At 36.5% G+C, this 26683-nt stretch overlaps 2 protein-coding genes and 1 long non-coding RNA gene across 5 annotated transcripts in view; 2 read left to right on the forward strand and 1 right to left on the reverse strand.

The window, feature by feature from the left end:
- On the forward strand, positions 1-14627 carry Men-b (NADP-dependent malic enzyme b, mitochondrial). 2 transcript variants are annotated; one of them, XM_022086168.2, is made up of 12 exons: positions 1-156; positions 1138-1279; positions 2194-2352; positions 4211-4392; positions 6326-6506; positions 7468-7596; positions 7710-8031; positions 8119-8205; positions 8451-8593; positions 9547-9717; positions 10869-10992; positions 11729-14627. In XM_022086168.2, the coding sequence occupies exons 1-12, from the start codon at positions 128-130 to the stop codon at positions 11899-11901; spliced, it is 1842 nt and encodes a 613-aa protein (XP_021941860.1). In that variant the 5' UTR covers positions 1-127; the 3' UTR covers positions 11902-14627. The 2 variants fall into 2 exon arrangements, with proteins under 2 accessions (XP_021941860.1, XP_021941861.1); XM_022086169.2 differs by having other exon boundaries at positions 1141-1279.
- Positions 14628-15673: 1046 nt separating this feature from the next.
- Positions 15674-26683, forward strand: part of LOC110840877 (NADP-dependent malic enzyme-like) — an 80375-nt gene continuing 69365 nt past the window's right edge. Inside the window, exon 1 of the mRNA XM_087358464.1 lies at positions 15674-15848. Coding sequence (XP_087214590.1) covers positions 15729-15848 — 120 coding nt within the window. The 5' untranslated portion in view covers positions 15674-15728. The remainder of the gene's footprint in view (positions 15849-26683) is intronic.
- On the reverse strand, positions 18480-22622 carry LOC110840879 (uncharacterized). Of its 2 annotated transcripts, XR_002547038.2 has the most exons (3): positions 22435-22622; positions 21016-21158; positions 18480-20314 (listed from the first exon to the last, which is right to left on the reverse strand). It is a non-coding gene; the product is annotated as an uncharacterized LOC110840879 (long non-coding RNA). The 2 variants fall into 2 exon arrangements; XR_002547037.2 differs by lacking the exon at positions 22435-22622 and having other exon boundaries at positions 21016-21885.

A 26683-nucleotide genomic window follows, 5' to 3' on the forward strand; every position in this document is an offset into this window, starting at 1 on the left:
GGAAAGTGGGAAATATTTCATCAACGCATTCAAGCCAAAGCAGAACCGGCAGAAGAACCCTCTAGTAGGCGGTGCTTGTGGAACAGCTGTTTGTGTGTTTGTGTTTGTGGTGGGATAGTACAGCGAAATGATTTCGCTGCTCCCAAGAGGATTTCTGTAAGTTCAAAGTACTGTATTTAAAGAATGGACATATAATAGTTACATACTTTTCGTATGTAATGCTAATCATTGATAACTTTCTATGTAGATCGTTTCAGAAATAGTTTTAGAAACTTCATCTGATCAATTGTGTAAGAACCTGGGTTGTTGCCAATATTTTTATTTCAATTTTGTCTGTTGAAATGCAAACAGGAACGCCCATATCCAAAAATACTTTTAGTGATGAACTTGCATACTGTTAATATTATATTAGGTTTCAAGGACATTGTTTTGCTCATACACTTAATTGTACTCTGGCTTAAATAGGGAACAATTAGAGCTGTGTTTTTATTTTTGGTATTTATGGTATCCCCAATAGATTTCCATTATTGAAATAGACCAGAAGCAGATGTATCACATTCAATTTCATTCCAACCTCGTTTTCTTGGACCACCCTAATTTCATATTCTAATGCAAAGTTGAAAAGCAATACCGATATAACATCTTCTTGTTTTAGACCATTTTGAATAGGAGACATGTCAGACAAATGTTTACATATATGGACTTTACCATAGGTTTTGTTTAAACACATTTTAATTAGCATAACTAGTTTTGTGGGTATACCAAACACAATGAGAATATTGTACAATACTTTCCTTCTAACTGAATCATATGCTTTCTTGAAATCTATGAATAGCTGATGTACTGTCTCATTTCACTCACATTTTTTCTTTAGTACCTGACAAATGCAAATCAGCTGATCAGTAGTTGACAGTCAGTTTTATCACCCTTCTTGTTAATTGGTACAATAATAGACTCCTTCCACTGCTGAGGCAATTCTTCCTTATTCCAAATAGAATTAAAGAAGTATAGACATAATAGTGACAACTAAATGCATTGAAATCTTCTCATGGAACCAGCTGTGTTAGTACATTATAGGTTTTGTTTTGAAATCATCCTGCTTTTCAGAGACTGTTGCAATGGATTGTTTTGTTGCAGCAGTAGACAGACAGCCCTTGGAGCTCTCCATAAGCTACTCTCTATTCCTCAGAAAAGAACATACCATGAGGTAACAGGGGATATAATCTGCCCTTCCATGGTGCAAGGTATTGATCACCTCAGAGATCCAAGATTGAATAAGGTTAGGTTAATTTTGTTTTAATAACTAGTGTAGTACCATTTATTTTTTCCAGTAATGTGGGATTACATTTTTAAATTGGTCAGCACTTAACTCAATTGCCAGTGTGAAACCTTGTATTAAGTTGTTTTATGCACTTCATACTAGTTGGATAATTGCAGCAAGCATTTTAAGAGTTTCGTTGTATACTGTGGGTATTATGAACAAAATTATGTTTTGTATGTTGTTTTTATAAATTTCTGGTATCAGAATGTTGTTTTGTTCTTATTGTATCATTGTGACCATAAATTTAAGTACAGTAGCAACATATGTGTCGTACAAGAAATGTTTTCTGGGAGTTAACACATATCAAACTTCATTTTACATTAAATGTTATATTTAATACAACAAAATTTGCAAATTCTTAAATGTGTTACTTTTGCCTTTATTCCTTATACCTTTTGACTGAATGTTCTTGAATCAAATTGCCTCAGGAATTAATAACTAAGGAAAGTCAGTGAATAGTTGCTTCATTGTAGAATCAGAAGTTATGTCAAATTACATTAATCCTACTGCACAGCTACTTTAAAAGGGTTTTTGTGGTAAAAAGCCTTCTGTGAAGGAACATACGCCAGAGTTATAGAATGCCAATCATGTTAGATAATATAAAAATTTAAGATAACTTTTTTTTCCTCCACACTTTTGTAGTTTTGTAGAATTACTTTTTGGTATTGTTGGTATTTGTACTGATATCTATCCTAAGAGAATTTCAAGATTTCATGGAACACATATGTGGGTCTTATCATAAAGATTTACAATTTGTGTCTGAAATTATATACCATATTTTCAACAATTATTTTATAGAGCATTACATTGGTTTTATTTATATAAGCAGCTCTGTTGAAATTGTTGGACTGAAAACATGTGTTGCTTTCCAGGGTCTTGCATTTACACTGCAGGAGAGACAACAACTGGGTATCCATGGTTTGATGCCAGCAAGATTCAAAACACAGGAAGAGCAGCTGGAACTGTGTAAAACAAGTGTGGAGAGGTACCAGGAAGACTTAAACAAATATCTGTATCTTGTAGAGTTACAGGTAATTCACATTTGGGAATGTTAACTAAGACATTTTGTATTCTGTACCATCACTTAAGACTCCCATTACATAAATAAGTCTGTTTTCATAGTAATGAGGCACAGTCTTTTTATTGGCCTGAATTACATTAGTTCTAAAAGAGCAGTTGGCGTACCATGATGAGAACATCATATCTGATTTCTCATAGAGCAGTTTGTTTTTCATCATGTTACTGCCAGAATATTTGTGAACTAGACTACAGATTTTGTAATTAAATTTTTTTATGTATCTGTGAATTCAAATCCAATTCTTCTAGACCATTTAAACTCTGTTACATCTTTAAATGAAGTTACTAGACTGTAAAATTAGACATTTTATACACTCACAGTCATGAAAAGGCTTACAAATAATTTTTGTTATTTGTTTAGTACATTTGAAACTCATCATCCACCAGAATGGTTCAAAAACATTTTTAATGCAACTGATTAAAATTTAAGTTAATTAGTATGAAAGTGAGAATGTTGGGCTAAGGAAATGAAGACAACATAAATATTTGTTTCTGAAACCTGTAACTTTTGTCTCAAATAGGTTTTGATCTGGTCAGTATGTTTTGAAGTGCATTTAGGCCTTCATGTAAAGAACTGGTGTTTGGTAACATTTTAGTTGTGACTTTTAATACTTCATTTTATAAAAATGCATGTACAGACATGGTGAAGCTGATTGGCATTTATGCAAATACTTGTTTTTTTATTGGTTGTGTGTTTTATGAGGACCAAGATTCATAATGCTGTTTTGTTCTGGAGTGTTAACAGAACGTTAGTTTGAATGATTTTGCTGTGTAGTTGTTAAGAATTTTACATATGTTTATACATTTTGGTTTTTTCCACAGAGAGAATTTGTTTTGTATTATGAAGTGCCTATTTTTTAAATATTAAATACAAGAAAGTGAATACTCTTTTTTCACTTTCCCACCATATATATTTATATCTGAGATGTAAACCCAGGTTGGTGTGTTTTCATACAGTAGTTCTTGTAATTTATGATGTCATGTTTTATATTTATTGTTTCTGGGATACAGAAATCAGGTTTTTTGGTGGGAGGAGAAAGGAACACTCAGTATGTTTGAATATGTTGCTAGTGGTGGGTGTTACCTTTTTTATACAGGACATTCAGGTTGAACTGTTTGAGCTAGAAACTTGAAGTTTAATCTGATTTTATATTTTTAAATTCATGGTGGGTTAGAAAGATCCTTAAGATGCTTGTATTTTCAGGTGAAAAAAGAAATACTGGAATAAATGTTGAAGAAGAACTGAAAACATATTTAAATATGTCTAACATAAAATGGTAGATTTGTTAATTTGACTTTATCATAGTTTCATAGTTAAAATAAAAGAATAAAATTAAATGATCAAACTACATGCTTTGACTTAAAGAAACTACCCTCACGTTTATTTAATTTTAGTGCATTTCTGACTAATAGTTGGAAAAATGCACATATTAGCTTTACTATTTTCAGTAAATTTGATGTTGTGGTGGATACTAATTTTGTTTAACACATTCTGGTTGTTGTTAGCATTAAGCAACAATAATGGACACTTTACATGAGACCTACATGTATTTTGCATGCTTCAGTGACTGGGTGGAGAATCCTGAGGCTACCTTGGTCATGGTGGTTATAATGGCATTTTTTGGTGCTAGAGGTTTCTAGATATTTATATAATAATGACCCAGCATTCTGAAACTCTCAGTGACACTTGTTGACATTTTTATAATGTTCAAGATTTTATAAAGTAGAAACAAAATTTTATCCTCCATAGAAGTATCAGTTTTCATATTTAGTACAAATGAAAGACATCAAAAGAATGTGTTTCAATTCCAGGATCGTAATGAACGCTTGTTTTTCCGTCTTCTTGCGGAGAATGTGGAACAGATGTTGCCAATTGTATATACTCCTACTGTTGGCCTGGCGTGTCAGAAGTTTGGGCTCATTTACCGAAGGCCTAGAGGACTCTTTATTACAATTAATGACAGAGGATATTGTTATGATGTCCTTAAAAATTGGTACGTCAGTTTAAAATCATTTCAATTTTTGTTACTCAGAGAGGAAATATATATGAGAACATAATTTTGTGAGACAGAAGTGTTGATATCAGCAGCTAATATCACTAGCATGAGGTGGGTTATTTTGACGTATGCATAAGGCACAACTGTTTTTGATTTCATTGCATCTTAATTGGTCTTATCGCAGAAGTGAGAGACATGAAATAATATCAGCTGAAACTAAAAATCAAAAGTAAAACTTTTACCATTTCAGTGATGGGAACTTGGACATTAATAAGTAGGTTATTTAAGATTCTCAAACTAGAATAGTCAGACAAAAGTATAGTAAAACATCCACATTAGAAACGCTTTAGCGATCAGTTTTTTTTATTTTGTTGTTTGTAAATGTTTTGTAAAGAACTTCTTACAAAAACTAGTAGTCCAGCCTGCTATTAAAATCCAAAGGTCCAGTACTGCTAACATGAAAGTTAACATGAATCTCTGCCATTGTATCCTACCACGAGTCAACTAAAATCCAGTCCAAATCTTCACTTTTGTGAGTTTAATATTAATCTGCTTCAGTCTGTCACTGGCTGTTCCAGGTGGCCCACTACCAAGAGGTTTACCCACCAAAATTTTGTATTCATTTTTTGTTATCCTAATTATGCTGCACTGATAACCCCGGTGATACTGAATGAAGAATGTGAATCTGAGACTTTCTCAGTGTGTTACTTTCTCCTATTCCCAGGTTAACTTATGTTTGAATGTCTGTTCTTTTACACTCTCTTTTAAAATATTTTTGGTTCTTTCCTCAAAAAGAGACCAATTTAACAACAGGGCCAATAATTATGTATTTTAATTTTCAGTTTCTTGAAAAGTGGGCAAGATGATAACAGTTTCTGAACTGAATAATAACAAGAATTTTCTGAATTAAGTCATTTCATCAGGTACTTGAATGTTGGTACAATTTTGTTGTTATAGAGGCTTCATTATCCAGACTAGAAATCCTATGTAAATATTTTGTATCCAGCAATAGAATTTTTTGTAATGAAGAGGCTGTATGTTTAAAATTAGTGTGCAGGAAAACAAATAGAACAGTAGCAGTATGAGCGTTATGTGAAATAAATGTAAAACATACCTTATGGAATATTGTCACTCAGTCTTCAGTACTCATGTTCTTCTGGTTATCTGTGCAGGCTTTGTATTGATATGCTTTCCTTTTTATTTTCTTTCTTTTTGAATTGAATTAATATGTTTAAAGAAATGTGCATTGTGGGGTAATTGCAAACAATGCTTAATGTCCATCATGCCTTCCCTGTTACATGTTTCTGTCTTTTACAATGGCTTTCACATCCTATGACCTTTTGGGGGATGTAGCGAGTTAAAGAGGGAGATAAGACCAAATTTCTGTCTTCCCTGTGGTGTGCATTCCATTTATGATTCTGTACTAACAATTGTTAAAATTACAGTTGCAATATCAGCATGAGAATTTTGTGATAACTGTATGTTTGTGTGTGTGTTTATGTTTGTATTTGTGTAAGTTCAAAATACTATGTTTTTTTCCTTATTTTCCTTCTCTCCCCCCCATTAGCTTGGTAACTGGGAATTTAGTATTTTCAAACTGAGCTGAGATTTTGAGGCTCTCATGGCAAGATACCATTTGTGGTCTTTTGGGTTGTGATACTGTTTGGTCTTATAGGATTTTATCGACGTTTTGGAGGAATATTTTACATTAAATGTTCTAGGTAAAGTGAAGATAGACAAAACATATCCGTCTTAAATGTTAACCACCTACAAGATGACATATCACAACCCATAAAACTGCATTTAATACTTAAACTGATGTGTGTTTCCTGTGATATAAGAGTAATTGTGTTTGTGATGTAAGATTTTGTTTCATGTAAACATAATATGTTTGGAAAATAAGCCAATGTTTCTGCACTTTGTCCACTAGGCCAGAACCAGACGTCCGTGCCATTGTTGTGACTGATGGTGAACGAATTCTTGGACTAGGAGACTTGGGTGCATGTGGTATGGGTATTCCTGTGGGCAAGTTAGCCCTGTACACAGCTTTAGCGGGCATCAAGCCACATCAGTGTTTGCCCATCACTCTCGATGTGGGCACAAACAACCAGGTATAGCAGCAGCTCATCTCATAGCAACGTATTGTAAATAAAAAGTGAAGTACCATGTGAAAGTATATAAATAACAATTATATTACCAATGCACACAAAAATATTGGCAAATTTAGTGTGAATTAAGAGCTACATGTTTCATCCTCTATAGGTCATCTTCAGGCACTACATAATATACAATCTAGATGCAGATTGTTATATGATATACAGTGGTATTGTAAACTTGTGTGTTTATTCTGTGTTTGTGAGTATTAAGGTTTTGAATCTTAGTAGTTAAACTATTAAAATTAAAGAATTAAAAGTTAACAGTTGTGAAGTTTAGTCCTTTATAAAACATAGAGGTTATTACTCCAATTATTTGGATAAAATGTTTTATTTATAATGTAAGTTATTATAAAATTAGTATAAAAGTATTGTGTATTCACATAAACACTTGTAGCTACCATTCAGAATTTACATAACTTAAAAAATGGACTAGTCTTGTTCTGTGGAAACTGTGCACTGCCTTACGTCTGCTTTTAGTCCTTTATAACTGTAAACAGTAACAATGACTGCAATAGGTGACTGAATATTAGGCAAGTTTTTACCTTCATAGATTCACCATATGTCACAGCCAAACATATTACTGTCACATCTTCCTTTGGAACTAATTGTGTAGTCTTGAGATAGCCTTACATTCAGTATATAAAAGAAAGTTTTCCCATTTAATGCTATTTTTCTTGGAATGACTAAACATTAGGCCAGGTCTGTGTGACAAGAGTTGAGATTCATTCTGATACTGTTGTTCCAACCTTCAAATACCAGCTTTTATGTCATTCAAAACTTTCTTGAGCCAGTGGTCCACAAGTTTTTGTGTGTGTGTGGGGGGGGGGGGGGGGGGGGGGTAACCTTTGTATATACTTCAAGGTGTGTGCTCTGTACTTAAATATTTAACCATTTTTTATTTTCCCTCTTTTTCTAGCAACTCTTGGATGATCCCCTGTATGTTGGGCTGCGTCACAAACGAGTCACAGGTGCTGCTTATGATGACTTCATCGATGAATTTATGCAAGCTGTCGTCAAAAGATACGGACAGAACACTCTAATTCAGGTTGGAGGAGGCATGTCCATTGACACTGTTGTTCAGGAATGATCATTCATGGAATGCAAATTTGCAAGTAACATGCACATAACCATGTTATATTTGCCTTGATTTCCTTATAGTTTGAAGACTTTGGAAATCACAATGCCTTCCGTTTCCTGGATAAGTACCGAGACCGGTATTGCACATTCAATGATGACATCCAGGGAACTGCATCAGTAGCTGTTGCTGGTCTCTTGTCATCTCGCCGTATCACGAACAATCACTTGTCTGACAACAAGTTCCTGTTTCTGGGAGCAGGAGAAGCAGCAATAGGAATTGCAGACCTGACAGTAAAAGCAATGCAAGCAGAGGGAACATCTTTACAGGATGCCCGGGACAAGATATGGATGGTGGACATTGATGGACTACTGGCTAAAAACAGGCCGGAAGGCAGACTTGAAGGTGTGACGATATCCCTTCATCTGAAGTAAGTCTTAAGTTTGTTTAACTTACCACATAAAATGATAATCTGTCTTTCTGGTTTACCAGGTCACAAAATGTTCTATGCGAAAGACCATGCTGTTGTGAAGAATCTTAGAGAAGTTGTAAGTGAAATAAAGCCATCGGTTTTGATTGGTTAGTATTATATCTGTAAATGCCTTACTGCCTTAACTTATTAGTGTAAATTGTTGGTATAATGAATGTCTAAATTAATTTGTTATGCTAAAGAAATATTTAAATGCCTGCTTTTTATGGACAGAGTCAATATAATTGAGTAGTATATAGTAAATGTTCATATCCCATCTCTTGACTGACTAATTTACCACTTTTGCAAGTATTTATTCCAGTGATTTTATATTAGTACTTCTGTATGTCTTCAGGAGCATCTGCTGCAGGAGGTTCATTCACACCGGAGATCCTCCGTGATATGGCATCCTTCAATGAACATCCTGTCATCTTTGCTCTTAGTAACCCAACTAGTAAAGCAGAATGTACATCAGAACAGGCTTATGTAAATACTAGTGTAAGTGATTGACATGATGAATTATTCTCAGGCTACCAGTTGTGTCTGGTGGTTGAATGGAGAAAACACCAACATTTCAAGAATCATCTTCATCCACGTCCTCAGGGTACTGAAATTGAGGATGAGGACGAAAATGGTTCTCAAATCGTTTGTGTTTTTTCCGTTCAACCGCCTGACATGGCTGGTAGCCCAAGAAGATTTCATTGTACTTTGTTGATGTGAAAACTTCAGATCATAAATGCTTCACATGTATTAATTAGTATATCAGTTTCTTAATGACTAACCAACTGCACTCACTGTATGGAAGCCTGGCATGGCAGTAATTGGATTGTAAATTGTGTATGTAGTGTGGCTTGTTAGTACAGTTGCTCGGAACAAAACTGATGTAATTCGCAAATTTTAGAAGTACGTGGCAAGGGAATCAAAGAGGCAGTAGGCTTTAGAAGCAAGGAAGCATATACTGTCCAAACTATAAATGTTATTTCCCAGTGGCTGTACTCTGCCACTTACTGTTCAAGTTTGAATGTACATATGTTATGAAACACATTATATGAACCTAAAAGCGCAGTAGAATAAAGCATGTGTTAATGCACAATGTAGCCACAAATCATGAATGTGCTGTAAATTTCAAGTATCTGGGTTATTGCATACACACATAGTTGCCTTAGTTGAATGAATTGGGTGTTTACATGGCTGTAGAGATACATTTATTTTGGTACGCTAATGTTTATGTCAGGATTAAACTAAAATGAAATGAACTCTAGCATAACTATTAACTCTAAATGTAAGAGCAAGTAGGTTTAAAGGTAGTTTGGAACAGATGGAGACATGCTGGTGTTTACATAAAAGTCAATGTGGTGTCATAACCCAGATCATCATCATTATTGACTAGTTCAGAGCTTGAGATATGTGGCCACAAAATAAAGCAGCATTTTTATGTTTTTGTGTTACAGGGAAGATGCATTTTTGCTAGTGGGTCTCCATTTCCTCCTGTCACACTTAATGGTAAAACATTTTATCCTGGGCAAGGAAATAATGCGTACATCTTTCCTGGTATTGCTCTTGGAGTCATCTGCACTGGTATTCACCATATTAAGGAAGAATTGTTCCTTATTGCTGCACAGGTATGCGCTTTTCATAATCTGTTGATATAATATTTAGAGTGTTATAGATATCTGTACAAATTTCATTCAGAGATTTCAAAATATGTGCCAAACTTCAGTACAGTTTTTTTTTACACATTATGTGACACAGAAATAAGTGTTTTGTTCCTAAGTTTTTTTGGTAACACAGAAGACAATTAGCTGATCCTTTTCTCTTTGAGGCATTGAACTGTGTTACTTCATTTAGCCTTTCTTCAGAATGGTTATTGGATTGCGTACCCTGATGTTTTGTGACAATACCATTTCATGTACAAGGGACTTGACCAGTCTGAAATCTCGCTGGTCTTCTCAGGTGATCAGTCATGTGAGAATGTGTCATTATCATCCAACATTCTCTGCCTCCATCATCAGGGATACAGCACCATTCTCACATGGCTTAACACCCAAGAAGATCTTCTTGCATTCAGTCATGGTGAAAGCTTTGAATCTTAACTCATTGAAATTTGTTGTGGCTCATTTATTTCTTGCCTGTGTCTACATGGAGTAGATAGAAGTTGATTTTCAGCACCCAGAAGAATAGTTTTTGGTGTGGCTAACTAGTTCTTCATATACATTAGTAATAACTAATGTAATGGTCTATTTTGTCAAAAGCTCCTATATGGCCTTTGGGTTAGAGCTGTGTCAAATGTTTTGTGTTAACCAGCATTTTGGAAAAACATTGCAGTTGCCATTTTCAAGGTAGGTAAGAGGTGGTCTCAGAAGACCATCACCTCTCCAAACCTCCTGGTTAATGAACAACCACCACTCCCTTCCACCTAACTGCTGCAAATCCTTTACCAACCAATGTGGTTACCAGAACATACTCATCACCTGTTACCAATATTCCTGTTATCTCCTTTCCTCAATCACATGCTCCTCTCCCATTGGATAGCAGCCTACTCCTCAGCTCCACCAATCAGCACCATCTAATTTATCTTGCCATCTACTGCCTGCCCTGTGTAAGGCCTTCTGAATTAACCCCACCACATACCCACCTCGAAAATGACAACAAAATGTCGGTATATTTGTTGTAGTTGTATCCCAAAAGCCGAAGTTATTCGTTGCATTTGAGCCATAAAAACCTACAGACAAGTAGAGAAACTTTGATGGTTGTGGTCTCTTTTGTTCTTTAGACTCTTTCCGATCATGTGGATGAAGGAGACATTAAAAAAGGCAGCCTCTATCCTCCTTTGGGAATGATAAGGGAGTGCTCAATCAAGATTGCAACACGCATTGCACAGTATGCCTATGAGAAAGGTATAATGCATTATTTTTTTCTATCCCTCTGTGGTCCATGGCCTCCTCAATTCTCCTCTTCCATTCGGTCCTCTGTTAGGTCCGTCTGTCAGAGGCTTTTATTGAGGTTTTGAAACGTCTTCCTTTGTACGGTGCAAGGTTGTTAGCCTTGCGACCAACCCCCAACCTGGAGGACCAGGGTACCTGTCTTAGTCTGACCTCTCCCCCTCAACCAATCTGGCTAGGGAGGCCCTACGAGTAGCTATGCTACCGCCAGCATAGCTCTTGGGGTCACTGAGGTACTCAAGCCCCACCACCACGACAAGGTGCAGGTACCATTAAGTGAGGTAATGCATTATTACTCTGGATTATATTGTTTTCTATAATGTTCAAAATTCAACTTTGTGCTTGAGGAAGAGATGTCATCTCATGTAGGTAGAATGGACAGTCTTGTGGCGAAGAATAGTATGGAATTGTAAACCTATAGAAATAACAGTAAGAAGATGAAATATCCGTGGGGAAAAGGATTTTGAGCAGTTACATTATTGATGTGAGACTACTGCTGGCAGCCTGAATCTTTAAACATTGGTTCATTGTTTCATGCCAGGCATACAGTATATTCCAGCATGAAGGCAAAGTGGCACATGTAGAAGTTTCTACTCTGAAAATTGCACCCAGAAAAATGAGGATACATTTGTAAATTGTTATTCTGATTTCTAAACCATGTAACTTAGTTCACTCTTTGCCCATACTGTAGGTTTGGCATCAACATATCCAGAACCAGAAGACAAGCGGGCCATAGTGGAAGCAGCGATGTACAACCACAATTATGACTGCCCGCTGCCTGCTGTATATCCATGGCCTGAGCTACCTACACTGAAAAATGCTAAGATTGGGAAGACTAGTAAGGCTAGAAGTATTGAAATTTAGACTAGTATTTACATGTTCCAGAACCGTGTGTTTCATCACCTGACTTTACCATCTGTTGCAGCAGTAAACGGGATATCTTGTTCACTCTATTAAAATATAGTCATGAAAAAATTTCAAAATTAAATTTCTGAAGAACTACGGTTGAAAGGCAGTAACATTCAGGATATTAGTCTTTATATCAAGATTTAAAGAAGCAAATGGAAACCTAGCATTTATATGGTAACAATAAGTTTTTGTGGTAAGGAGCAACGAAATTCTTATTGGCTTCTTACAGTCTTCATTATTTCAATATTAAATTTTCCTCCGTTTATTTTTATTATTTGTGGCTCCAGAATATTGTTGGGTGCAGGCTTCCTATTCTTATTGAATGGCAGAAATGGTAATATGAGGATGAAAGAAAATACGAGAAAGGACAATATATTGGAGATATGACAGGCATTTCTTTTTATCTTCACACCCTTACCGCTGATGGTATGCCCTTGATCATGTTTTTAATTAGAGTTCCATTTTTTTCCTTCAAAAATATTTATCCTCAGTCTTCTAGACTTATAACACTTGCAGAAGAAATGTTTCTATTATTGGCTGGGAATATATCCTTTTTAGTGATGTGTGTTTTCAAATGTACGTGATTCTTCTTCTTCTATGTGCTTGATATGTTGAGTTGATGTAATAATAATGTATTTCATTCGCAGTTGTTAAGTACAGTATCTGAGAAGATGGTACCACACATATTGAAATATCCTAGTAAATTATTCTACAGGCCTTACCTAAACTTGAGCCGTGGTAACAACACATACTGTATTCATTATTGAAGTATTATAGTCATCTGTTGAAATTTTATTGTAATGAGCATGTGCAGTGTTTGATGTGAGGTAATTGTACAGTATTATAAACAAGTCAAAATGTTTTTGTTGAGCTTTCTACAATTGTTAGAAGCATAGAAGGCTTTATGAAGATAATGGAATTATACTTCAGTATTATTGAATTTAGTCAGTGAATTTTTCTATTAATAAGGAAAGTTTATAGTCATTGCTTTATTAAAATAATATTTATGTTTTATTCTACACATATTTAGTTCCATTATTGTTTATTAATTTAAAAACATCAGTTTACTGACTGCAATTGAATAGAACAGGGTTTCAATAAGCAAATATTAATGATAGTTCTAGGTAATTAAAAATATGTAACAGCAACATTATAAAGTGAAAGATTTGGTGAACACTAAGAGTAATGTTGGCAATTGCTTGAATTATGAACTATGGTTTTTATTCAGTAAAAATCACATTTAGTCTTGTTGCATTTTTCAAAATGTGTAGATGCTTAAAATATAGGTTTAGTTTTCTTTCATGTAGTTGTTATATTTCATTGCTGCGCTTATTTTTGCATAACAGGAGTGCAATTTACAAATTTATACCTGAATTTGACATTCTGTAAAGTAATAATTAGAGTAAGCATTGCATACTGTTTTCAGTATAATTCTGTAGTGCTGCATCCCAGTGTGTATTCTTCAATGTTTATTCACAAACACTTAGATTATGTGTGTAAAAAAGTGATGAGTGAACAAACATCAAGTATTTCATTATAAATTTAATAGTATTCTATATTAATTTGTTAGGATTAGCAACTGAAGTATCAGATCATAACCTCTGCATTTGTTGTTGTCATGTATACTTATATTTTTATAACGTATGAAGTAGAAATTGAGTTGCTAGTCAAAAGATATATAGCAGTGGATAGTGACCACACACAGAACTGGCATTGATGTAGGTCATGTCACACGTCTCCTGTTTTTCACTGTGTCGTTTAAACCTGATCTGGCCCAGGAAATTTAATGACGTGTTATGAGTTGTTTAACTAAAATGTCATAAAAATAAGGTAATTTTATATGTAATTATGAAATAATTTTATTGGCCTTTGTTGTCTGAGCATACCACTAACCCAGGAGTTAAAAAGCCCATCTGGAAGCCACTTACTTTCGGGACTTAATACGCTTTTTGTGTGTGATGAAGGTTAATCATGAATAGTGTCAGATGGTAGGAATTGAGTTTTTCACAGTGGTGAGTCCAAAGATGGTTATCTTCTGGGTTGTCACTCCAGTAATTTCCCTGATCGTGGAGGCAACTAGAACCTCTGAAACGTTGGTAAACTTTTACAAGACTACATGGCACTACAACATACAAGACAGCTATCTTCAATGTTAAATATAGATGAATGTCCCTGATGTATGACCTTCGTTGTCTGAAGATGTGAAAAATTCTGAATAGGTATCTGATGTGTCACTTCTTGGCTGGTCAGATAAACAGGGAGACTGAAGAATCATGAGCAGTTAATTGTCTTAATTATTATTTTATAGAACACCTTAAGAATGTGTAAAGGGAGAGTATTATTATTATTGTAGGACACTGATGTTAAATTTCAAACTATGATGCCATATTTATTGTTATTCATGATCATCTCTTAAATTACTTTCTGAATATTTCAGTGAAGATCCTACCACAACTAGGATTCAGGTAATAACTGACTGTAATTTTATTATTATTAAGAAACTGGCTGTAGAGTTATTTATTGCTTGTTGAGAGTACAAATATGCACCAGTGAACATCTCATAAACTCACCAAGTTCTCTGTGTGATCATCTTATTGTAAACATCTTTGTTGTGCATGCAGTTGTGAAGAAACCCATTCCTCTCAATTTATGGAGAAAATAAAAGTATTCACTTTTTTAAATTGTACTTGTTCTATTCCCACTGCTTCCTTTTTCTGAAGTTCATGATGTGTGGTTGTTAATGAAACTTACTAAAAATGCTTGCGTATCTTCTTTTTCCACCCATGTCTGTAAGGAGGCTGTTTGAGTCATGAGAATAGAACTGATTGTTCAAGTACGTGGTATATATAATTACCAGAGAATCTTAGATGGTTAAAAGTGTTATCTCTTAGCCAGAGAACCTGTGTATGGTTAGACAGTGGAGTGGAGCACAGATGTTCCTTAGTAAATAAGTACTGGTATTGTCTTGTCTTTCATACATCTTATACATATGGAAATATGTGCATCAACACCATCCTCATGTCACAGGGCTTGTAAAGCTTCTATGGAAGACAGAATGGGGCACTTAATACTTCTACAAACATGCTGAAAGCAAGTCAGCAGAATCAAGTTAAAAAGTGCAAAGTCATTGTTATTTGTCCAAGACCATTGGTTGTAAGTACAAGATCACTGGTCCTTAATTTATAATAGTTATAAGGTACTAGGCCTAGATACAGTCATTTGTGCTCAGCCCCAGGTAGCTTAAGTACATCATTGGTCAGAACCAAAGGTAATTTGTTTAGGTTCAAGGTTAAAGGTGTGCTGTAAATCAAACACTGAATATTAAACCCTTCTTTAGGATAGTTACATATATCCCACTTTTGCTAGAATTTGTAATTATCATGTTTCTTGCACTGAAAATATTTCTGGACGGAATGAATAATTGCGTAAGTCATATTCAACTATATTTGTGATTGCATGTACATGTGTTAATCTTTTTTTAATTGGTGTGTATAAACTCGGTGAACGAACGCCTGGCATGATAGTGTGTGACTGTATGTCGTACTAATGTCGGACTATTTTCAAATAAATATGATCTTATACGTTACCCTGATAATGTAAATTTACTTGTCGAACAAGATTAGTAACAGTGTTATGGGAAGTACGGGAAAGTATTACATAACGATCAGCTGTGCTTGTGTTCCGTAACTTGCGCATGCGCAATGCCGACCCTGATACCGATCCTGTAGCACTATGGCGGAAGGTATAACACTGTATGCTAAGAACGAGAGAAGGCAACAGACATGTCTGAACAATATAGAGATCGGCTTGGTCAATGGACCTTCGACGAAGCAACGGGAGACAATGTGTGCCCAGCAACTATACGAGGTCTCGATCATTTGCGGAATCCGTGCCTCAACAAGGTAAATTCATTCAGCATGTTACGATATAGTGACAGTAAGGTGGAATACAACACTACAAGCGGCTTTCGTGGGCCTTAGCTTTAATGTTTGGGGGGGGGAAGGATTATATGAGTTTGTGACAGCAACAACAGTAGTGTGCTGTTTAAAACCCTCTCTCTCCGAGAAGAAAACTTCCAAAATAAAGTAGAGGAACGACCAGTTACAATGTCAATGTTGATTGACAGTCAGTCACCCCTAGCTCTGAATAATATAAATGCGACGCAAAATAGAATCGCAGACATAGGTTTACAATCTCCGCGTACGTGTTTCAGGCAGCTGCAACTCGAATATCTGCATGATTCGTGTGGTTATTGACATTGTACAACAACAATAGTTGTGTCAAAATTTAATAATGATACTTATAAAGTGATCTGTATATAAAACCTAGTACTGTCAAGATGGTGAAAATTAGGAGACTACGTGGATTGTACATGTAACTCAGACGAAGGAGACAAGGAATTCATACAGACTTTTGGTGGGAGCTGCACCAATTCATATTATCCTCCCATCTATATCCAGGTCTTGCTATTTGACGTTCCCTTCAGATATACCGACCAAAACTTATGCATTTCTCATCTGCTCTTGTATGCTATTTGCCGCAAGCACCTCATCCCTCTTTTTTGCAAAACTTTTAAGAGATTAGTGAACACAATCGAAGCGTCTAGCTGTCCACTCACTTTCAATTAAAATGGGTTTTATGGAATCAGGTGGGGATGGATCGAATATGGTAATGGTATTGGCTTATCATGTCCAAAGGTGAACTTTGTTGTAAGCAGTGTCGAATAATCGTGTTCTATTACAGAGTTATAACCTTGATAACATCAATAATAATTGTGTACAATCACAGAAGTTGATGTCATAACAGAACAGTGATAATTTCGGCTACATCATGATTCCGCGATAAACAACAATGTGACGTATGAAGGCACGTGGGGGCGGGGGAGTAGAGATAAAGAAGTTTCATGCATATTATGATCTGCAGGAAAATGAGTAAGCAACTTCACGATCCTGGCTCCTTTATACCGGAGAAGGAAATTCCAGTATTATGAACCGAACAAACGAAGATGATTGCATTTTGAGTTGCAGCGCCGGGAAGTCTGTTAGACGTTTACTGACGTTTCAGAGGTGCTTGTTGACTTCATCAGCAGGGCGATGAGTCACCGGGCTACCAAGGTCTTGCTTGTCCCTTATTTTACTCACATCTTTCTTCTGTCTTTCGCAGATCACCATAAATGTGCTATGTGGCATCGTATTTTGCCACCTTTTTTGTTTTGCCTAACACAGTGCGAAACTACTTCCAATTATTCTAACAAAGTAATCATGACGAAGCGCTATTTCGCTGTCGTAATAATTTAACATGATAAACGCACGGGAATTCCTGTAGGTCACACAAATATTACAGAAGAGGCACCTTGGAAAACGTTTGAAATATTCGTTACTCACTATACTTCTTTATAAAAAAAATGATAAAAGTTGCTACGTTTAATCTAGACATCAGCCGAAAAATGCGGGTGCTGTGGGGGTGGGACGGATTATAAAATTGCGACTGTAAAATCTGTAATTTCGAAATGTCTTACATCATTTCGCCTCATATGAACACTGTTAGTTTTTCATGAGTTCGCAGAATAATCTGTATGTCATACCCTCAGCAGAGAGTATCAACCAGTACGTCTGTTAGGTACGACTCAGGGCCCGGCAAACCTCCGCTCGGAATTGACTCTTTTTTTAGGCCTTTGAGCAGGATTTTCAAGCACCAATTTCTCTCCCGCGGCTTACAAGTGCATTACATGGACGGCAGAAGTATTCAATCTCGACTTTTGTGCAGACTTCGGCTCTAAATTTAAACCAGCAGCTGCTGCAATGAATGTTCAAAGACGTGAATCTAAAATGCGGTCTAGAAACTCATGTCTGGGGTGTACAGAAGTCGTTAAGATGTAGCAATTATGAAAGATAAAAGCATTCGAAGTCGCGAATTCAGGTGATAAATGAACTAAGATGAGAATATAGAAACTGTTTTAAAACTATTTCCGATATTTATCTATAAAGAGGCGTGTAATGTGTGTTAACAATTATATTTAAATTCTTCTGAGATTGTGGATTGAATATAATTCATTTTAGTAACATTTTTAAAAACAGTGGTCATCCACCTAAATCTTTGCTTAGATTTTGAAGAGGATTTAAGGACGATCACTTTCTTTGCCAGCTTTTAACACAAAGTACCGCCACGGTGGTCTAGCGGTTAGAACGCTGGGCTTGTAATACTGGGTTCCCGGGTTCGATTTCCGGCGGTGCTCAGATTTATAACTTGTGTTGGGCAAGGCCGTGGTCCAGGCATCACGGAGCTTTCCTCCGGGGTTTCCCCGGTTTCTCCGTGACATCCCAACAATTACAACACTTTCATCATCATCTCGCAAAAAAGGTGGTCACAGCAGGAGCGTTAAATGTCGCGGTCCCGATCGAACCCATGTACTGATGGGTCGTGAATCCTGCTGACCACCAATGCACACCATGCTGAATGGTGTGTACTGGATACGGGAAAAACACAAGTGATAAAAGACCTGTGAGAAGAGAACATTCATGAAACAAATCAAATTAAAGAATGAATCTGTAGGATTTAATTACTTATTGTTTTGCTGCAGATTATCAGTCATCGGAGTTAAATGACTTTGATATATGAGACCTTGTGGTTAAATAACTGTTGTAGTCTGGTAAGATCTGGTGTTAGCCAGAACTGCTATGTATATCTTGCTGTATTGAACCTCTAAATAAAGTCGTCAGCCGTAAAGATGGAGACAGTATGTTTCTTCGAAACTTTGGTAGTCTACTTGACGCCAAAACCCAGAATCTCAGATCTTACAAGTCTATTTGCTTGTTACCTTGAATTTGCCAATAAGTTTTACAGTTTAATCCACACACACACAGAGAAGTATACATTTTGAGTTTGACATGAACAATTACTGTTACCGAAAGCGGTAATTTTTTAATGTTAAGAAAAATGACGTCTGTAAAATTTGTAATTTAGAAGTCAGAATCATCTTAGATGTACGGCGAATTCGTTCTTGGTGCTGGCGTCTGCGAATTCCGATGTCTTTAGATTAATACATTTCCTGTAGCTTTCAATTATGTGTTTCCTTCTGCAGGTTCGAAAGAACTTTTCCTTCAGCTCTCGTTAGAACGTCTTCCTGCCATGCTTTGCGTTTAACCGCAGGAAATTATTTTTGTAATGCGTTTTCCACACCGAAGCGGAATTGTCTCCTCCAGTCTGTAGCCTGGGTATCATTTTGGTAGACAGTGAATTACATAATCTCCCATTCCGTTTGTTTCTGAATGATACGAAAATGGCGTTACGTGAAAGTTGATTACGGAGTTGAATGTTAAGGGACAATGACGGAGCGCCTGCACAGTGACCTATTATTTGTTTCTCAGGAGAAAAGCTTTGACCTTGACCTTGCGGATGGACTTTTGGGGCGAAAACACTGACCTTGTTAAAAATATAAGGCTCTAACTGCAGCTGTTTGGAATACATCGATTTGTAGCCACAGATTTATCCCCACAAGACTTCCGCGTGGGTCTGCACTGCTAAGATCAAAGCTACTCTCCTGAGTTATGAAGGTCAAGATATCCTTTTTGACTGAACAGATCGAAAACAACCGAACATCGTAGTTGAGTGGCTAGCTCTCCTGTTTCGTATTCTGGAGGTCCCGGATTAAAATCTCCGCTCATTCTTCGTAATGTGCTTCTCGTCAACCATTTTTCGAATAGGCGGCCTCTGCCATTTGGCACAACGCTCGTTTCAACTACCGATTCACAGTTTCTATTTGTTGAATCGCATCCACGACGCTAATCATTTTCTGCGGACATTAGCCCCCGTTTGAAAACGCACTAGTGCTCTGTTAGCAGACCGTGATGCCAACACAACAACGTTCTGCATTTTTTCACATCGTTAAATTAAAACGTGACCAAAACACTCTGAGTGAGATTTAAGGTTTTCACCGCTGCGGAAATGAAGATGACTGTCTTCTGGGTTATCAGAACAATCGCCCGGGTGATGGAGCCAGAATGCTTCTCACTATTCAAATACATAACTACATTGTGTCGACTGAAAACTTTGAACACACTCTACAAGGACGAAGTGGTTATAATGGGGAGGGGTCACAGTTCAAAGACCTGTATATGCATTAATGATGTGAAATGAAGAATAATCAATTCTTGCCCTTCTTCCCTGTGGCGGTACGGTTGCATGTCGAGGATCTCAGCTATCGATTGTAACAGGCGGGTGCTGGAACGGACGACCTCATACTTCCTCCAACTTTAGATTTACTTGACTGCGAGCTCCGCCAGACGTTAGATCAAAATGTTTCGACGGACACCGCCTTCCGTGGTCAGTCCCATCCGCTAGCGGGAGATGCGTTTCACCATGGACTATCCTGAGGGAGAATGGTGGGAACTTGTTGTTATTAAACCACCTTGCCCTATAACGGATAATCTGGCATCTTCGGATGGACGGGTAACACTTTAGCAGGCTCTTGTTCAGAGTTCTTATTAATTCACTGAATATTGCACTCTCGCACTGTTTTTCAGGTCAGTCAAAAATTTACTTACTGTAATTTAGTAGCTCGTAGTGAAAATGGCATATATTAATAAGTGAAGTAATGCATGTCAAAAATGAAACCGTAACTGCTCCTCCCCTACATATCAGATTAAAAGTAAGTACTTACGTATTAATGAGTGACTCAAACAATTCTGTATGCCACTTACGTTCTTGAAGATGATGGCCGTATGGCATATTGCACCGAGTAGTCTCGTAGTCTACCGACGTTTCAGGTCGATTGTTTTGATAATGGGGGGAGTAAATACTTTAAGCTCAAGTAAGTATTCAAAAGTATTCAAAATGGGAACACCAGTAAATATTACTTCACATTTACAAATTTTATATATATATATATATATATATATATATATATATATATAAGCAGGCCTACACAAACCAGCTGCCTCTGTATGGTGACTAGCATGTAGTCAAGTATACTGTATTTATTTATATATTGTTTTTAATTTTTATATTTTCTGCTTCTGTGTCCAAAGTACGTCGGTTACGAACCATATTTCAAGATCTCACACTCCTTACCTGTAAAGCATGTTCTGTATTAATCTAGCGCATCAGCATGGCTTGTGATTTTCCATTGCAGTCCGAATTTGCATGTACATCAAGGTGAACTTCTCTTGTCACGTGGACAGGATACATATTACACGTAAGAGACACGGGGTTTCCTAATAAAAAAAGTCATTTAGAAGTATATACACTTGGCGCATCTCACAATCACCTTGGTCGAAAGCTAGCTCTCCTGCCACATTTCTAGTGTTCTTCAGTCCCAGGAAAATACTGTGATGGTACCAGGAAACGTTTTCTCTGCGCATTCTTTCGATGTTTGTATAACGCGGTGTTTTTAAGGAATGCAACTATCGCGTTATAGGAGAAAAGGCTGTAAAGTATTTCATATCTGAGGTCATGCAGTGTAGAAAACTTGAGAATCTAATATTGACCTGCGTTGCCTGTACAGTGTAAATAAATTTCGTATTTAAGTTCTCTGTGGCATAGAACTTTAGGTTAGGTTACATTACAGACTTGCAAGAAGCACTGGAAGGAACCCTGATGTTTATTTACAGAACACAAGGCTGTTGTTTTTGTCTTAGTACTAAAAATGGAAGAAGCTATGAGGCAATGCGCATGAGCAGGAAATACAGGTTTGGCTTGTAATTTTATGATGTGTGATAAATACAAAAGAATTCCATCTAGAAGATATGATATTAATTCTTGTTTGTAGGTCTATATAAGCTCAAGCCAAGAGCCTGTCTCAATACGTGCAGATAAAACTCTTGCAATAGAGTAAAACTAAGACCAGGACAGGTCTTTAACGCTAATAAGAAAAATGATATTGTGAAGATAATGTTAATTTCTTTTCCAGACAGACACGTAGCTATTTACAATGGAAATAGACTTACCACACACACCCTGATAGAATATACTGAGGTTTGGGTTGGTTATTTGTTTGTAAGCTTCTTAAAACGCTATGTAATTAATGTCCTACACAAAGTATCCCAAAAAGATGTATACACATATTCAATGGATAAAATAAACGTATTTCAATAAACTAAACTATTACATGCGTCAGTATTTTCATTTAGTGAATTAGAGAATCTAGTGTTGGTGTTCAAAATGACCACCGTTAGCTTCGTGGCATAGTTGACAGCGGTTACCAGATGACTGACAATTTGCCACAGTGCCATAATGTGTATACATCTTTTGAGACATGCTATATATATATATATATATATCGCGGGAACAACTTTCAATGGGGAATAATTGTATGGTTAGGAACTGTGGTGACTCAGCAATAAAGCAACGGCAATGGATTGAAGATCGGAATATAATAACCTGTTACGATATTGAAACGTTCTCTTCGTCCCATGCTCACAACGTCTCTGATCTGATTATGTAATGATCAAGGGGGGTAAAAGCAGCCGGAGCATGCATTTGGCTACTTACGTATACTTTCAGCTAGTAGTGAATTTCCCTCTTTCGCCTTCATGGCGTGTTGCCAAACACGGGCAACTTCACTTTTCTATGTTCTTTGCTAGTAGCAGCAGCGTTCAACGGGGAATTACTTCTTCTGCATCTTAATCGTTTACCGTCTTCCTTCATTTCTCTTGTGTCTTTCCCGTCTCTTCCGCATCTCAGTCTTCTTAATCCGTCTCATCCTTAACTGCAATGGTATTCTCTCAAAACTTATATAATGCTCTGTTATATAATACCAAAACATTTTATAAGTTAAAGAACTTACATATGACCCGCCGTTAGCGGATAACAGTAGATAAAAGTATCAGCCATAACACACAGACGTCCTTGCCCTTTTGTGTATTTCATCTATGAGCGCAAGCAAATAACAACAAACTTTAATATAATATGGACGTAATACAGATCTGTTGCTGAAAAGCTCGCTTTGAGGCCGAATTTCGGTATATGTCACTCTGACTACTAGTCTACATGTTAAAGATTCGGATTGTTTACTTTATACACCTTATATAAAAATCAAATTCGAAAAATTCATCTGTAATGTGAATACAGTGTCCACGTGAAGTTTATTTAATTTTACTGTAGCATTACTCTTGAACTAAAAGGCACAGGAATGAAAAGTAAATGCATTTGGGAAGGCTATAAGATGTTTTGAGATCTATTTTTTGCATGTGTTCAATGAGGGCTGGCTTCTTTCGTTTGCAAATGTAGCCAGTGTGATCAAACAATTTTTACCACTTGTAAGTCGACAATTTGTATTATGTGTTCCCTTCTAAACACCGTACGAAGTCTCCTTTGCGCTGTAAGCGCAAACCTAGACTCATGAAACCACATTGCGCATTTAGCATTCTCTTCTTGAGACGACATTTTGACAATTGTGAGTATAGCGGTTCAGGTGGAAAGATTTGGAAACACAAGTGGCACGAATTATAAACTTGATTGTATAACCTACCCAAATGCTTTGATCACAATACGTCTTATGTAGTATAACCTGCTTCAGAGGCATTATCTCTAGAGCCTGATGATTGACAAACCTTTGCCTTTAGGGAACAGCCATTAAAACCTGAAATATCTTCTACTTTCTTTGTTGCATTTCTGTTATAAAAACTGTGTCTATTCACGTACACACGGAACGTATAGCAGCTTTGTCTTGCCACATATAATTTTCTAATCCAATTAAATCAGGCCCTGGAAATAAGTAATGACTCAGAAAGTGTAATAGTAGGGTTTCTTGGCAGTTGTACACGGGATGTGGAACCTGAAACACGTACGGAGCGTGACCAATACTGTCATTGTATTGTTTTTTTTTTCCTTAAAAGATGAATGGTAATTATATGCATCACCTACTTTAGCAATATGTAACTTTGCGTTTGGCATATATGAGTTTCGTATGAATCTTGATGCAAAGAGCTGGTATTTCCTTATACAGCACTAAGTAACTAATCGTTGTAACGCTTATGATTTGTTTTATTTGCGGTACGGGCTGAATTCTTACATAATATTTAGATGAGCTTCAGCTTGAGAGGTTTAATTTACATTTAATTTTATCGGTTCTAACCCGAACACATCCTTGCAGACAAATGTTCCATTGTGGTTCTTAAAATTGAAGTAATATGTTTTCTTTATTTGTTATGTAATTACAATCAGACGTTCCCCTCTGGAACAGTCTTCATTGTAATCATGGTCTCTTTTTTATCATGAAATCTGTACTTTTACCTCGGCTGACCTAAATTAACATCTTGATTTGTAGCACAGCATGTGTAAAACATACCCGTTTGAAAATAAAATAATGTAAATGGTTCATTGAAGTGTATTTACTCTATGATTACTTGGTGGTGACGAACACTCGTTGATTTGTTTCTGCATGTGTTGAAACACTTGCTGAGAGGTCTGGGCTTCTCGTTCCTCGTCTTGGTCCTTCTTAGCTCTCGAGTCCTTCTCTGCTGCGTCGTGAACAGCTTTAACAGTCTGTTTTTATAAAACATATGCAGGTTTTGCAGGTAATGAGTACGACAAAACAAATAGTTACCATGACCCCTTCGCTCTTTGAATTGGTTTTATCAATGAAATTTAAAACTCTTACACGTAATTAGTCTTTGAACATCTAATTTAATTTTTAACCATACCCTACTTCTTCCAGAAATGATTTCATTGTGTGCGCATCATAAACAAGGCTATGTTGTAGTGTGGATGCTTTGAAACCGTCTCCAATATTTAAAGTGCATTTATAAACCACTAAGATTCTAAGAACTTCCTTCCGTTTACAGTTTCAGGATATCGACATTAGCCAATCGTGTCGATAAAGTAATTTATAATACGTGTTCTAAATAGTTTGTCATCAGTCTTTCGACTGGTTTGATGTGGTCCTCCATTTTCGCTTATCTTGCGCTAATCTCTTCATTTCCACATATTTTTTTGCTGTCCACATCCTCAAAAATCTGCGTCACATATTCCAATCTTTGTCTCCCCCTACAATTTTTCCTTCAACTGTTCCTTCCATTACCAAATTAACCAATCCTGGGTGCTTCAGAATGTGTCCCACTCTTCTTCTCGTAAGATTTTTCCATAGACTTCTTCCTTCGCCTATCCTGTCTAAAAGACCAGCTCATTCGTACTTTATCAGTCCACTTAATTTTCAACATCCTTCTATAGCACCACATTTCATATGCTTCTATCCTTCTTATTTCTGGCTTTCCCACTGACCATGTTTCGCTGTGCTCCAACTCAGTACGATTCGAGCTTTTCACACTGGTGAGTAAGTACGAGATTGCTGTCTTCTGCCTACAATCCAGAAGACAGCCATCTTAAATAATTCTCGTTTCCTCGTATAACTTCATCCCCGTAGCTTGCAGGTCTGTGTTTGTTCCTTCATGTTTGCAGTATTATCTAGTATTTTAGTTAGGTATGGCTAATAACCAGGACATTTTGTCATTTTTAAGACTTCTTGTTCAATACAAAGAGAGGGAATGAACTGGAATAAGGTCGGCTACTATTAATGTGATATTTAATTAATTTCTCTGCTTTAAAAATAGAAGCCAGTGTGTGTCTTAACACACCACTCCACGAGCTTACATTATTTGCTCCGTAATTTATTTCAAGGTATGTTGTGGTGGCATACACCACTGTAAATGACCGCACACCGTTCATTTCTTACCATTAGCCGGCATGTTCAAAGGACACCGACCTCGACGTGTTGTATGTGTTCATTTGAACGGAGGAACGTGAAAGTTGTTTCTTCAGATATTATCTCAGGTTTGGTGATTATTATATTCATAGTTGGGTCAAATGAGCTTACGTCAGATCGCTTCATTTCTTCAAATCTTTATCAAAACGTGCAATATAAGATCTCGATCTTTACAAGCCGCATAAATTAGCGTAAATAACTTGTCAGTAAGGAATTTTCCAGATTTGCGTAATATATGCTCAGCTGGAAATGTCTCTTGTATTTTAAATATCAACTGAAGGTTTTTATCATTTTTGTAGGGGATATCGTGTTAGGGCCTGAGGAGGGCTTTCGAGGAAAAAAGTAATTTTACTACATGACGCACCCAAAATTACGTCCAAAAGAAAAGTTTCTGTTACACTTCATGGCAACATAGCACTATTGCGGCTTGACGCGGAAGTGTGAGGGGGGGGGGGATGAGTGAGTTGAAATTCACTTTCACTAACAGTTTGCTGTCATTTCCAGGATTACGACACAAACACGTGTTTTGTGCGACCGAAGTACAATGTTTGTAATGTTATCACTTTATGATGAAAGATATATATACTATATCAGAAAATGCTTTTCGTTAGTTGTATGTGTCTTTCGGCTTGTACCTGTACTTGTTTAATTTAATTAATGAAGTGAACCCCAAAACTATAACGCGTCTTACCGATTAACACCTTGAAGAATGTTTGCTAATCGCAGAAATTGAATCTGTTGCTGAAAGGTGAGATCTGAAGTACTTAAATAATATGAGAATGTTTTTAATTAACTATCATGAAGGTTATATAAATTGTTTTCAATAAAACCCAGCGAAGCGTGAATACGACCTCTAGTCGTAAGAGGTTGAGAACAGCTGGCCTAATATTTCTGGATCAGTCAATGTGCTGACAGAAACCTTGAACTTGTTAGAATCTCCATATAAAACTCACAGAAGAAGATATTATTGCTCGTAACGGTCTAAAAATAAAAAAAAATATGATAAACGGAATAATCGTTTATTTAGATCCGTTCTGT

This window comes from Zootermopsis nevadensis, unplaced genomic scaffold (genome assembly GCF_977971745.1).
Source record: "Zootermopsis nevadensis isolate Lab colony 2312 unplaced genomic scaffold, Znev_1.0 Znev_ptg000030l, whole genome shotgun sequence".
NCBI classification, from domain to species: domain Eukaryota; kingdom Metazoa; phylum Arthropoda; class Insecta; order Blattodea; family Termopsidae; genus Zootermopsis; species Zootermopsis nevadensis.